Source organism: Tupaia chinensis, unplaced genomic scaffold (assembly GCF_000334495.1).
Source record: "Tupaia chinensis unplaced genomic scaffold, TupChi_1.0 Scaffold149383_1, whole genome shotgun sequence".
NCBI lineage: Eukaryota > Metazoa > Chordata > Mammalia > Scandentia > Tupaiidae > Tupaia > Tupaia belangeri.
This window is the reverse complement of record NW_006209227.1, coordinates 463,598-475,861: the sequence shown is the minus strand read 5'-3', so window position 1 is coordinate 475,861 and position 12,264 is coordinate 463,598. Positions and strand designations below refer to the sequence as shown.

The following is a 12,264-nucleotide window of genomic DNA, read 5'->3' as shown; positions in this document are numbered from 1 at the left end:
AAAAAAAAAAAAAAAAAAAAAAGATACAATACTAAGGAGAAGAAAAAAAGTAAATCAAGGTAAACATGTGGGAGAGGAGGTCTACTGCAGTATTAATAAGGTTAAGTCGGGGTAGGCTTCACTAAGAAGGTAATTTTTTGAGCAAAAACAGGAAGGCAGTGAGAAAGTGAGCCAAGTGACTTATCTGGAGAAATGTACTAGGTAGCCAAAACAATTCAGGTAAAAGCCCTATAGTGGAACTACGCCTGGTATGTCTGAGGAGCAACAAGGAAGCCATTGGTTTGAGCACAGTAAGAAAGGCAATATTATTATATGCCACTATAGAACAAATCAAGAAAAATTGTAACTATTTTATTGTCTTAACTGAACTTAGAAACATAGAAGCAGTACTTATATTTTTAGGGGAGTAGCAGTTGAAGACAAGTCAGAAAGGCAATGGAAGGTCAAATTATGGAAGGCTTTACAGCCATCATAGAAACTGGTTTTTTACTATGAATGAAATGAAGAGACATCAGAGGATTCTAAGCAAAAGAATAGTATGATCTGACTTTTTAAAAAGTGTATGATTTTGGTTGCTATATTGAAAATACAGGACAGTCTAGCTGTGGCATGGTGGTGAAAGTGGCTGGGTCTCAGATGACCAACTGTATGGGTTTGAGTCCTGGACCAAGCAGCTTGAAAAACATGACAGGCGGACATTGTCCAAAATTCTAAATAGAGGGATAAATGGAAAAAAAAGACTGTGGTGTGGCCATTGCCCATGAGGGGTGCTTTCTCCCTCTTTCTCTCTCTCTCTAGCCAGCACACATGCCTTCCAGCAAAAGAAAGACATACAAAAGAGGGACCAGCAGTTAGTGTAATGGCTATGTCGCTGGACTCCCATGTAGTTGACTGTGGTTCGAGTCCCGGACCCAGTGGCTTAAACTCACGCCGGGCACATGTGCATGCGTGCCCCAGATCCTGAGAGGAGAATGGAGGAGAAGGAACTGTGGCGTGGCCAACCCCCTGGGAGGTGATTTCCTGCTTTCTGTCTCTCTGTCTCTGTCTGTCTGGCGAGCGCACGCGCCCTATAGCAAAAACCTCTCTAAAAAAAAAAAAATACAAAAGAAAACAAAGAAAGAGAAAATAAAGTCTGGCTTATAGGCTACTTCAGAAGTCCAGGCAAGAAATGATGGTGACTTGGACAAAGTAGAAGTAATGAAAGTGGGTCAAGAGTTTGAATTTGGTATATATTTTGAAGGTAGAACCAACAGAATTTTCTGGTGAATGAAACACAGGATACGAGCTAAAGCAACTCAAAGGATATAAAAAGAAACTAAGAGCAGATCTAGAGGGAAAGAATAGAGGTTTTTTTAAGGACATTCTGAATTTGAGATGCTTTTAGACGTCTAAGAGAAATATTAAGTAGGTAACTGAACATGAATCTGGAGCATGAAGAAGAGGTCTGGCCTAAAGATACAAACTTGGGAGTCCCAGTACATTGATAGTGACAGACAGAGGGGAAAAGAGATCCAAAAATGCTTCCCAAAGAGCCTTAATAGTAAGAAGTTGAAGAAATAAAATGGAACCAGCAAAGCACACTACAAAGAAACAGTAAGTGAAGTAAGAGGAAGAGAAAAATGATCCACTGGATCAAATGCTGCTGTTAAGTATACAAAGTAGGTTATACTACTGTCTTCTACACAAACAAACTGAGCTCCAAGAAATTAAGTAGGTCTGTCTGGGGCCAGCAGGCGGCACAGTAGTTAAGGGGCTGGACTCCCAATATGGCTGACTGCAGTTTGAGTCCTGGACTTGGAAGTTTGAAAATTGTGCTGGGCACGTGTGCCTGCATACCAGGAGGAGGAGGAAAAAGAGGAAGAGAAGGAATTGTGGCATGGCCACCCTCCCTGGGGGGGGGGGGATTTCTCACTTTCTTTTCCTCTGTATCTCTCTGGCAAGTGCACACACCCTATGGTAAAAAAGAAAAAGAAGAAAAAAATTTGTCTGAGATCTCCTAACCCTTAGGTATGTTGCTTATATCACTTCATGACCATAGAGTCACAGCCAATAGGCTGGAAACAGTTTTAGGAGCTTTCTTCAACAGGTGATGGAAACTAGAAGAGTAATTGGAAAGAAAAAAAAATTGGGACCAGCAGTTGGCACAATGGCTATGTCACTAGACTTTCTCATAGAACAAATAAATAAAATTAAAAAAAAAATCTAAATATCAATCTTCACTACTTTAAAAAAAAAATATCAAGCCAAAGGATGCATGTTCTTGCCAGAGAAAGACAGAAACACACACACACACACAAACAGGAGAGTGGGGCGGGGGACCCCCCAATAGCAGGTGGTCACATCTAAATCCCTTCTCCTCCATTCTCCTTTTGGGATTTTGGACATGCATGCACATGTGCATAGCCTGTTTTTCAAGCTGCTTGGTCTGGGATTTGAACCACACAGTTGGCCATGTGGGATTGGTCATGCCATGGGCTGGCCCAATTTTACCAACTTCTGGTTGAAGGGGAAAAAAAATGCATAGATGTGAATACCAAGGCAAATACTGGCAAAACATAATAAAAAAGATAAATAAAATGGTTGACATTTAAAAAAAATCATCAATGAGTATTTTTTAAAATTTTATCTATAGTATAAACCAACAAAGGCTTATTTCATGCAAGTCTTTTCGTTGATTGTAATGGTGCTGGTATTTTTAATCTGACATTATTTGTTTTGAAGACCTTTAATAAGGTCTTCAAGACCTTATTAAAACAATAAGTACAGGTGTCGAACTGAGATTAACAACAAAGCAGCATTTTAAAATATTCTCATAGTCCTGAATAAAAATTCTGGGACACTCTAAAATCCATCTGACTGCTCTTGAGTATTAATTCATTTGTTTTCATCTAAAATTTTCAGCAAGTATGTTTTCTAAAGTATTAATTTTTTTGTTTAAAAAAAGCAGCAACTACTGAATAAGACCTGAAGTGCTTGATAGAATGGAAATGAACTAAATATTTTCCAGTAACTTCCAATACAAGCTAAGAATTACTAATTTGGAAAAAAAGGGGAAGGGCACAAACCCATCCGTGACCTAGAAGTAATTAAATCATTAAAAAATGAGTGCTCTTTTAAAAAGGAAACCATGGGCCAGCCAGTGGTTTGGTGGTTAAAGCGGTTAGATCGCACACAGCCTACTGCATGTACCCGTGTGCTCAAAATCCTGAAAGGAGGGATGGTTAAGGGAATATGACGTGACCATCCCCCATGGGAGATGCTTTCTCACTTTCCCTGCATGTCCTCTAGCAAATTTAAAGGAAAAAAGAGAGAAACTTTGAGAATAAGAATACTGATGTAGTCGTATTACTTAAGACTGACAAACCAATTTTGTGCAATAAGACAGAAATGTTTTCACTACATTTTATATACACTTTCCCCAATGTAAAATCTGTGCAAAAAATCCCCTCAAAACACTGACAGTGAACCAACTCCTAAACTAGAGGCCATCCGTTTAAAAACGAGCAGTGAAAAGGTTCTGCTAAATCCTATGTATACATGTAGGATTCAGACCTTTCTGAGCTCTTCTATATAAGGCTGCAACCAGATCAAATTAATTGTGTTCCACAGCAAAGGCAAAAATGCTGGGTAAGAATCTTGTTTCCCTGCTAGATATATAAGAACTGTGGAAACTAGTATAAACTAACAGGGCAGAATCTTCACAGAATGAAAACTCTAGAATCTCTAGATTATATCTTATTTTTTTCTCAAGTGGGAAAAACATCCCAGACTTAATCCCAAACACAAATTATTTTAAAGCAAAATGACAGTATTACATTCCCCCAAAATATTACTTGAATAAAGGTCATGAACTGGTCCAACACACTTAACTGACCGTTTTATGAATTACAATGAATGCTGCTACTCTCTAGAAATGAATGTATCAAAGAGGAAATAACCTCCTTGGCATGCTTACAGCTATACAACACATTCATTTCACTGCTTTCAAACGCCAGTGCTGGAGGGTCAGAATAAGTCAATGGGAGGAGGATTTCAGTCACAGCAGCAAGAAGGTCTACTCAACAAATAAGGTAACATGCTGGGAAGAATATCAAGCCAAAGAAGGGTAAGTATTTAAATGAATACATGTTAAGTTAACCTAAAGGTTTTTAATTGAGCTTAGTTTTGTTTTAACTTTCAAGAACTCTGCTACCAAAATCTTTCATTTCTACTCACTGCTTTAAAATTCAAAATGGAATGCCAACGGGAGGGATTTTTAATATGGGGTTTGTAAACTTCATGAACACATAGTTTAATCTTCCTTGTAGGCCCCCTTCCTTCCCATCAGGAACTGAGAAAGTTAAGGAAAAATATCACTACTTAAACAAGTTCTAGTTTGAATCTGGAAAATTTAGCAATCAAACTTAGAAAACATTTGTTGCAGAAACATGCTATTAAAGATGAAAGTATTAAAATATTGTTTGGATCCTAGTAATATCTATTTTTTTCCTTCTCTCAAACTAAAGTAATTCTAAAATGCTTTATAAAAATGGCATTTGTATCATCAAATCAATATTACAATAAAGCTAATGAGGCAAAACTAGTGACATACAAGGTTATCTATCTAGTAAATTATTTATTTAGACTTTCAGTTGAGCATGGAGTGTTTCTAGGTGGGTGGCCATCGTGTACTGAAAGTTCTGTTTATAACTATTTATACTATGACTTCTCTATTCTTCTGTGCTATTCTAAAGTAAAGGTAAAAAAACACTCAAGGGTCAGGAAACAGCTAGCTTTTTATTATAACCACTGAAAAAAAATTAATTTATTTCTTGTTTCATTAATTGGAGCAGATCAGAAATATAATATTTTGGTGGAAATGGGCTACATTGTCACAAATGTCAAACGAACCAATCGAGAAGGAAGAGGCTATTAAAATCAAGTTTTTTTTCTTAACTGCTTTTTGGAAATAATACAATCTACATGTTTTGCATCTAGGGGGAACTCTATGGCATTCAAGTTCAAATACAAGTTTATAACTACAGTAAAAAACAAAGAGAGAGAAAGAGAAACTAATAAGTAGCTTATTTTTCATAGCTATTGGTTCCTCTCACCAAGTCTTCTATTTAATAAAATCTGAGCCTTCGGAAAACACAAAATACCTGAAGGTCTTACCTACAAACATGGACAGATGTGTACCCTCTCATTTCAGAGAACTGGAATTTTTTTTTTTTTTAAAGCAAAGAGTCCACTTTGGCTTTGAGCATTTGGCGTGGGTACAATGCCTTTAAAAAAGCAGATGACCAGCCTAGCCACTGACCACTGCCCGGAATTGGATCAAATCACAGAAAAACGGTGAATGGCTCTTATAGAATGTCTGAACAAAGCGAGATTTTGCAGAGCACGTTTGATCATTTAATCTCTTCTAACTGGTCTGGATTACAGACAGAATCAATACCAGAGGAAATGAAACAGACTGTAGAGGAACAGGGAAATAAATTGCACTGGGCAGCTCTTCTGATACTCATGGTGATAATACCCACAATTGGTGGAAACATCCTTGTTATTTTGGCTGTTTCACTGGAGAAAAAGCTACAATACGCTACCAATTACTTTCTAATGTCCCTGGCGGTGGCTGATTTGCTGGTTGGATTGTTCGTGATGCCGACTGCCCTCCTGACAATAATGTTTGGTAAGTATTTCACTTTGTTCTTGCCATCAAACCACAGAATTCTGATATACTAGTAGGGAACGAGACACTAGTTTAATCCTTGTTTTCCTCAAAATAAAAAACAGACTTAAACTTTAAAGAGTCAGTAAATAGTCCCTTATTTTTCACCATTTTCTGTGGTTGATAATCACTTTTGGATGGGAAATATTAATTTATTAGAAGCATTTTTTCCTCCCTTCTCAGCCATTTATTCAAATGGTTTAAGTCATTCAAATTAACAATATTCATGGATTCTACATGTTTCTTAAAAACAATGTAAATAACCCTATTACCTTAGTTCTTCTATCAATCTTTTTCTTCCTTAACAAAGCAATAACTACGACACCTCTGGGAAAGGTATGTGCTGTGTAATATAATAGTAAGAAGGTCTTTGAATTGATAAACAATCATTAAGTCTCAACTTAAATCACTAAACCACAATTTAAAATTGGTAGTTTTCTAAAAATTCTTGTTATCTCTCTTTATAGCTTGTGTACCTTAAGTTGAACACAATTCCTCCATGTGTCATGTTAAGAAAAATTTATATTTACCTGATCAAGAAAGTGGTTTGACTCAGAGTGTCCCAAGAGATGACCCATCTGTTCTATTTTTATGATATCTGTTTTTGATAGCCCTCTGAGTTAATAAAGTAAGTTGACCAAAACTTTAATTATAATAATAAAAAAGTAGTTTAATATTGAAATGTTAATTTGTTACAGTAAAAAAAGAGTAGCTTCTGATTTATGCATATCTAATCTAGTTTTAAAATGCGGGTAAACAGAAGTTGATAAATTATAAGGGCTTCTAGACCCTTGAAATCAGCGTTCAGAGATATTTAACTATTTAATGCTTGGTATTAATTGGTATTCCATTCATAAAACTATTTAATGCTTGGTATTAACTGGTATTCCATTCATAAATTGCTTAAAAATGATTATTTGTGGCACATATACTTCTTAAGAGTTATATGGTGATGATAAAAATATTGTTAAGTCATAGAAGTAAAATTTATTAACCTAGAATATACAAGGTGAAGAAATATTGCTATTCCAACTACTATAGAAAAAAGCTACATTTTTATTTAAAAAGATATCTAAAATTAAGTACTCATTTCCTCAAATATAACCAGACGATGATGGGTTTAAGCTTGATGATGGCTTAAATTTGCCACACTACATCAACATTTATACAGGCTTTAAAGAGAATAAAAAAATTCTATAGCAGGATAAGCAGTAATAAGTAAGGTTCTACTGCTTTAATCAGACTTGCTAATCATTAATATTATCTTTCTACCCAACCCCCTCTCCCTATTGTAATTGTTAATTCAATAATCAAATGATACAGGTAATTAGAAAATAACTAAGAAGTCATTCTTTACTGGAAAATCGAAACATTTCATTTTTATAAAGTTTAAAAGAAATAATGTAAATAAATATTACATAGGAATATATACCCACATTTGGTAAAGACTGTACAGTCATATAATTTAAGCTTTCATCTCTATGCACATAATAGCTTTAAGTATAAACTCATACTCTTTGAACTGTGCTTTGCTAAGCATACAGATAACTTCAAAATGCTTATTCATAAAATTTAACTGTTATACTGAATAATGAAAATGAATGAGTTATGCAGAAGTGAATTTTAACTCTAAAATCCTTAAGTCCATAAATATCAATCATCTACTACATGCAAAGTACTATGGAAAGTATTAATTATCGGCTAACCAGTTAAGGAGTCTCAAGACAGAATTCTACAGTATAAAAGTGAGCTGACAAAATACGAAAACAGATCACAGAGATAATTCCATGCATTCTATAAGGAAACAGTACATATATAGAAGCTGGAAATTTTAAATTTATATTTAAAATACTGGTGCCCAAAATATTCTTAGCAATAAAAGGTAAAAGAAAAACCCAATATATTGATATGTTAGCATAAAATATGTGAAGTGTCTTATCCATGTCTTAATAATTATACACTTTAAAGATATTTTTTGCTTTAAATGTTAATTTTTTAACTACAAAAGAAAATCTTTCATAGTCCCAAACATTTTTTATTATCAGTAATGAAGCATAAGCAGGATTAAGGTGGTTAAAAATGGGGGTGGGGGGTGGGGGGTGGGACGGGACTTTTTTTGACAGGGTCTTGCTATGTTGCAATCCCCTGCCCTAGCCTCTGGCTAGCTAGGACCACAGGTGTGCACTGCTGTGTCAGGCCTGTTTAGATTAGGCCAGGAATGAACCTAGGCATCCCCTATCGCCCCGTCATCTTGCAGAGCCACTTTCTTTCTTGAGTCAGTGTGGCTGGGCTGGTTAGCATTTTTTAAAAATGAACTAACCTGGGAACTACTTTTTTTTTTTTTAAAGAGGTTTTTGCTATAGGTCACATGCACTCGCCAGAAAGACAGAGAGACAAAGAGACAGAAAGTGAGAAATCACTCCCCAGTGGGGATGGCCATGCCATAATCCCTTCTCCATTCTCCTCTCGGGATCTTGGGCATGCACGCACACACGCCCAGCATGAGTTTAATCCACTGGGTCTGGGACCCGAACTGAGGTCGACTACATGGGAGTCCAGTGACATAGCCATTACACTAACTGCTGGTCCCTGCTTAACTACTATTTAAAATATAATTGCATCAGTTCATTATTAAAAACACAAGTTTATAAGAAAATGTATGAGAACGTGTACACTGTCCTCTAAAAAGCTTCAAAGGCTGCATTCATAAATTGGTAAGTGACATACTACAAAAGATGACCTGACTTCAAATACTAAGATTTTGTTTACAGCCTTTCACATGCTGAAATAACTACTAACGCTTTCTTTCTTTTTTTTTTTTTTTGGAGAGGTTTTTTTCGCTATAGGGTGCGTGCGCTCGCCAGACAGACAGTGACAGACAGAGAGACAGAAAGCGAGACATCAACCCCCAGGGGGGATGGCCATGCCGCAATCCCTTCTCCTCCATTCTCCTCTCGGGATCTTGGGCACGCACGCACACGTGCCCGGTGTGAGTTTTAAGCCACTGGGTCCGGGACACGAACCACAGTCGACTACGTGGGAGTTCAGTGACATAGCCATTACGCTAACTGCTGGTTCCCAACTACTAACACTTTCTAACTAGCACATTTATTAGAATTTCTGATACCTTTAAAGAGAGTTGATTTTTCATATATTTTTCTCTTATCACAAGGATAATCTTCAAATTTTGCAAAGATTATTGGGACCAGCAGTTAGTGTAATGGATATGTCGCTGGACTCCCATGTAGCCGACTGTGGTTTGCATTCCAGACCCGGTGGCTTAAAACTCACACCGGGCACATGCGCATGCATGCCCAAGATCCCGAGAGGAGAATGGAGAAGGGATTGCGGCATGGCCATCCCCCCTGAGGGGTGATTTCTTGCTTTCTGTCTGTCTCTGTCTGGTGAGTGCACATGCCCTATAGGAAAAACCTCTCCAAATAAATAAATAAATAAATAAAGATTATTCAAACAAATGTGCCCCTGGTTTGGTAATCCTAAAAGATTAATTACCACTATGAGCAATTTTAGCTATTTCAAGGAAATTTAATGAAAGTAACATAGAAACTTTACACTAGCTAGTATTATTTTAAAAATGAGTTTTAAAAAAGAGAACAGTAAACTTAAAAACTGGTCCATGAGCCCTTACACTGAGTGATATTTTATTCAACCACTGGTTTGTACATTGTTTAACGATACACTGGTTGAATTTCTGTTTTACCAGATTATGACAATTCTGGCACAATACTGCCTTTCAAATGAGTTATGCTACACAACTTTTCTGCCACTGCTTTGCCATTTCTTCCTATCTGGACGCATTAGACTCGATCTTTATTGTCTTGCCCATTAATTCCTAAAAATCCACGATCATAAATCAGTAGCTTATAACAAAAGGCTTGAAATGGCTATGCTTAAAATACTTGAGCAGGAAGAAAACAACATCTCATGTCAATAAAGAATAGGATGTTTATCATTTCAGAACTTCTCTAGACTTTTCCTTCTTTCATTAAATGAATGATTTAAAATGTAGAGGGAAAAAGAACACAGTATTTGGGCATTGCTGGTTTATTTATAACAAGTGTTAATTCATGCCTCATGATCTGTTAGTTGAAACAGTGTCCGGGTATAGCTGGAAAAGGGTGTGTAAAATGGCTGAATGGTACCCCCCCACATGTTTATTGCAAATTAAATTATGTGGTTTATTTGAGAGGTCAGTCTAACCAGATGGCACAGATATATACCAGCAAAAGAAAAAAGTCAGTTATTCATTTATACAGTGCAATGGCATTCTACCTGATTGAGAAATTGGGGAGCAGAGTAATTTAAAGATTCTTCTTTTTACAAAGTAAAAAATCTAAAAAACCGAGGAAGCAGGGTGGCATAGTGATTACAAAAAACCACAACACCAGGGCTGGCAGGTGGTGGTGTGGTGGTTAAGGTGCTGGACTCCTGCATGGCCAACCATGGTTCAAGTCCTGGACCAGGTGGCTTGCTTTCTCACTTTCTCTCTCTCTGATCGAATCTAATAACAGTAATAAAAAATAAAATTAAATGAATAATCCTTAAAAGCAAACAAAAACACAGGGTCTCCTCATGCTGTGATCCTCTTTCGGGGGCTCCCTGGCTCCTCAGGACCCTAGGTGTTTGAGCCCCATATCTGAACCCACAGTTGGCCGGCCATATGGCTTCCAGCCTTGCAAGGCATTTGCCTTAATGCTATGTCAGAAGAGCTAGGCCTCTGTAATAGTTTTAATTTCCACTTTTCTGCATCAAAATTGGAGTTTATAAATAAATTCATTCTATTGAAAAGTGAAGTGAACAGAGCTTTATAAGGGTTAATTAATTCAACACTAAAATGCTTTCCCTTTCAGCTCACAATTCAAAGTATGAGGGTCAGAGCTGAATTCCCAAACCATGTTCTTTTTCTATAAGAGTTCCCTTGCGGCTTCTTGCTCATGGCTACTAGATTTATTACTAGAATTTTCCAAGTCTTTATTTTTAAAAGTATAATCCAAAATTGGAAGAGCTAAATGGACATTTGAAATATTAGCAAACCATTTAAAAACACACAGGGGAAGCACTTAAAGAAAGGAACCCTAAGATACTATAATTACGTCTTTTAAATTCTTAACTATGATTAGTATCTCTGGTTACAATTCTAACTCTGAGTATTTCCCATGTCGCTCCTCAGTCTGAAATCTAGAACTTCAGGTCCATTTAGAATGTAGCCTCACTTCAAGTAGTTTCCGTGGCAAAATCCTCTCAATCATTTGTGGTTCTGTTCACTGTCCTTAGACTTAGTTTGCTTTTAGCTTTAGGTGGGAGAGTACACTGCTGCCTTTGTCCCAGGTTCTTTTTCAAATTTACAGAAAACGTGAATGCTATGACTGAGAGGAGAAAACTGGTGAGATTCTAAGTACAGTTTTCTCTGCCCTATAATTAAATGTGCTTTTCTTTGAGTGTCTTCCCATAAGTTCCTTTCTATGAAGCATTCTGAGTGACTATCCTATACCAGCAAACCTTGGTGTGCACATGTGCATGCATGCCCAAAATCCTGAAAGGAGATCGGAGAAGGGATTGCAGTGTGGCCATCTCCCTTACGGGGTGATTTCTCACTTTCTGTCTCTCTGTGTCTAAGGTGAGCACAAGTGCCCTAGAGCAAAAATCTCTTAAAAAAAGAAAGAAAGTTTTCCCAAAGTGCTGCTTTTCAAACAGCATTCATACAAATCACCTGGTGATCTTGTTTAACTGCAGAGGCTGATACAGCAGGTCTGGGCTAAGACCCAAGAGCCGGCCTTCCTAGTAAATTGCCGGGTGATGCTAATCCTCGTCCACTAATCTGAAAAAGTGTACACTGAGTAGAAAGGTTCTAAAGAACTTGCTTAATGTTCAGCTCTCGATAAATAAATACCTCCCCTCCCACCCCATATTCAAACACTTAATTGTATCTGAATTTACTCTTCTGCAAAGCCAGTAGTATCCCAGAAGTCCCTTGTAGTTCACTGAATCTGTAATTTACCACCTCCATTCTTTCCCCTCTCCAATTCAGCAAGTGAAGCAACCAAAGCTTATTTACAGTAATTTACTTAAAAGAACAAATGACTCCTTCTTCCTGATGCTTTAATTCCCTTTTAAGAAGCTTCTGAACATAGAATCAAATACCAAACAATAATTTCTCCTTTTGAATAGATATTCATACTGATTTTGTCATTTTTGTCTCTAAGAATAAATTTTTAAAAATTATTTAATTTTATTTATTCATTCATTTTATTTTAATTTGATCAGAGAGAGAGAGGGAGAAAGAGGAAAAAGTGGAAGAGAAAGTGAGAAAGCAAGCCACCAGGTCCAGAACTTGAATCATGGTCAACCATGTGGGAGTGTCCAGTGCCTTAATCACCTCACCACCTGCTGGTCCCTGAATAAATATTTTAATACTCTTATTAAGAATGCCACCGAGACCAGCAAGTGGTGTGGTGGTTAGGGGTGCTGGACTTCCACATGGCCAATTGTGGTTTGAGTCCTGGACCTGGTGGCTCACATTCTCGCTTTCCCTC

General features: G+C 37.0%; 2 protein-coding genes across 3 annotated transcripts in view; one reads left to right on the top strand and one right to left on the bottom strand.

The window, feature by feature from the left end:
- PSMD1 (proteasome 26S subunit, non-ATPase 1) overlaps positions 1-12,264 on the bottom strand; it is a 143,730-nt gene that overhangs the window by 68,773 nt on the left and 62,693 nt on the right. The window lies entirely within an intron of this gene.
- Positions 3,992-12,264, top strand: part of HTR2B (5-hydroxytryptamine receptor 2B) — an 18,349-nt gene continuing 10,076 nt past the window's right edge. The window contains exons 1-2 of one of the 2 annotated variants that reach the window (XM_027769345.1): positions 3,992-4,105; positions 5,425-5,671. In XM_027769345.1, coding sequence (XP_027625146.1) covers positions 4,076-4,105; positions 5,425-5,671 — 277 coding nt within the window. In that variant the 5' untranslated portion in view covers positions 3,992-4,075. Of the gene's footprint in view, positions 4,106-4,984; positions 5,672-12,264 lie in introns of those variants that run through there. The other variant, XM_006171119.3, reaches the window with a different exon arrangement.